Below are 1,852 nucleotides of genomic sequence, written 5' to 3' on the forward strand. Positions count from 1 at the left end.
ATCGACGAGATCTGACGCTGCGGTCGCTGTGATGGCGGCGGCTGCCGTCTGTTCAACTGGTGACTTGAACGTCCAGAAGATCTACCACGTCCGCCACGTCGAGCTTGTTGCTGCCGCCGATTCGCTGGCTGTCGAGGCTTGGAAGCCGCCTTGGGCGACACCTTCGGAGCTGGTGAAATGTTCTTGATCCACGAACTCTTGATCCATTTCGCTAGACCCGTGATGCACTTGGGAAGGACACTTTTGCGTCCTGGTGGGCCGCGTTTCTTGGTCAGATAATTAATGGTCTTGCCTATGTTGGAAGCGATCACCTGGTCTCTAGACGGGGTTGGGAGCATCGCGACAATCTTCATGACGTGAAGAAGTTTATCATCTCGTTCCATGCGCTCGCGAATCTTTTCCATGGTATCCTCTTCGCTCTCTTCCTCGTCGTCAAGAACTTCAGTCGCAAATGAGTTCAACAGATGATTAAGAACAAGTAATCCGTCAGCGTCCATAAAGCGGATCACAGCGTCACGGTCTCGCACGTCAGGGTTGCGTAGTAAGTCGTACTGCATGGCTATCTTGACGACAGTAGCCTCGCGTTGATCCAGCAGATTCAGCAGCGACGCTCGGAGAAGCTCAAATGCCATTGCGCGTCTTGGAAGTGGCTCTATTGCCGCGTGTGGCTTCTTTTCGATGATGTAGAACGGGGCATCCTTCTTGCTCTTCGCTGCCGCTGCATCAGTTGGCACCGTATCCGCTGCATTCTCCCCGCTTGTGGGTCCTTCAGGATTCTCTAAAACTTCCACCACAGTATCATCCTGGCCGGGCACTTCGTCTTCGTCGACTAGAATGGGTTCTTCCACTGGATGACTGGCCAGTTCTAGCGAGTTTTCTCGCGTAGTATTGCCCAAAGTGCTACTCATAATCTCTAAAATGTTAGGAGCCGGTTCCGTCTCGGTAAATGTACCAGCTTCCATCTCCGCGTCATCAACTAAAATGATATCATTATCCTGTTGCTGGTCGGACACATTCCCAACCACAGCATCAGACCCGGACGGGATATCCTGGACATTTTCATCGGTCGGTGCTTCAACCCGCTGTCGCTTCCGTCGAATATGTGCTGTATCTTCTCCGTCCAATTCTTCAATACTTCTCCTTGTCCTGACAGATCCATTCTGTATCTTTTTATGACTAGGAGACGAGAAGAATGGAGACTTGATCAGAGCAATTATGCCGTCAATTACAGCAGCCTCGGACATTTCTTCGATTGAGCCGTCCTCATACTCGACACAGTATCGATCACCAAACGGCAAGAAACATGTAACATGACCCCGTATGTCTTCATCTACGTGGCTTTCATTGTCACTTGAAGCTTCCCGAGGTCGACGTAACTTCACACCCAAATACCGACTTGTACTGGTATCTTTCACAGGTGGGGGAAACTCTTCCTGGTCGTCATCGTGGAGCTCGATATTGGGCGCCGACAGGAACTTCATCACTTCTCCTCGAGCCAACAATCTAGGTTCTCCTCCTCCTGGCACGAACAAAGTATAGCAGTCGAGCCCCTCGTCGTACCGTGTGAGCCACCCATGCTCCTCTCCACCCTTTCGTGGCTGTTTCCGAACTACGTGCGAGCCCACAAAGCCGAACGGGTCCTTGGTCTCTATGTGAGCCATCTCTCTCGAGACACCTTAACTAACCACACAGAGCTCACTAAATTTTGAGCCTTGTGCACTCGTTGTATTAAACGGGACGTAGGTAAGATGTGCCTAGCAGTCCAGAAACTCAATAACTGGACTGCGCCCCTCCTTAGTAAGTTTAATAAACTGCACTAATTAGCGTCCAAGTTCTCTCCCTTCTCTCTTTC

The 1,852-nt window shown here is 50.9% G+C and overlaps 1 protein-coding gene across 1 annotated transcript in view; it reads right to left on the reverse strand.

Moving 5' to 3' along the window:
• The window catches only part of PITG_04577 (uncharacterized protein), a gene marked incomplete at both ends in the record, with an annotated part of 2,403 nt that extends 742 nt beyond the window's left edge, over nt 1-1,661 (reverse strand). The window contains 3 exons of the mRNA XM_002905291.1: nt 17-395; nt 441-701; nt 831-1,661. Coding sequence (XP_002905337.1) covers nt 17-395; nt 441-701; nt 831-1,661 — 1,471 coding nt within the window. The remainder of the gene's footprint in view (nt 1-16; nt 396-440; nt 702-830) is intronic.
• Nucleotides 1,662-1,852: the final 191 nt, after the last annotated feature.

This window comes from Phytophthora infestans, genomic scaffold (genome assembly GCF_000142945.1).
Source record: "Phytophthora infestans T30-4 supercont1.6 genomic scaffold, whole genome shotgun sequence".
In the NCBI taxonomy this organism is placed as follows: Eukaryota; Oomycota; class Peronosporomycetes; order Peronosporales; family Peronosporaceae; genus Phytophthora; species Phytophthora infestans.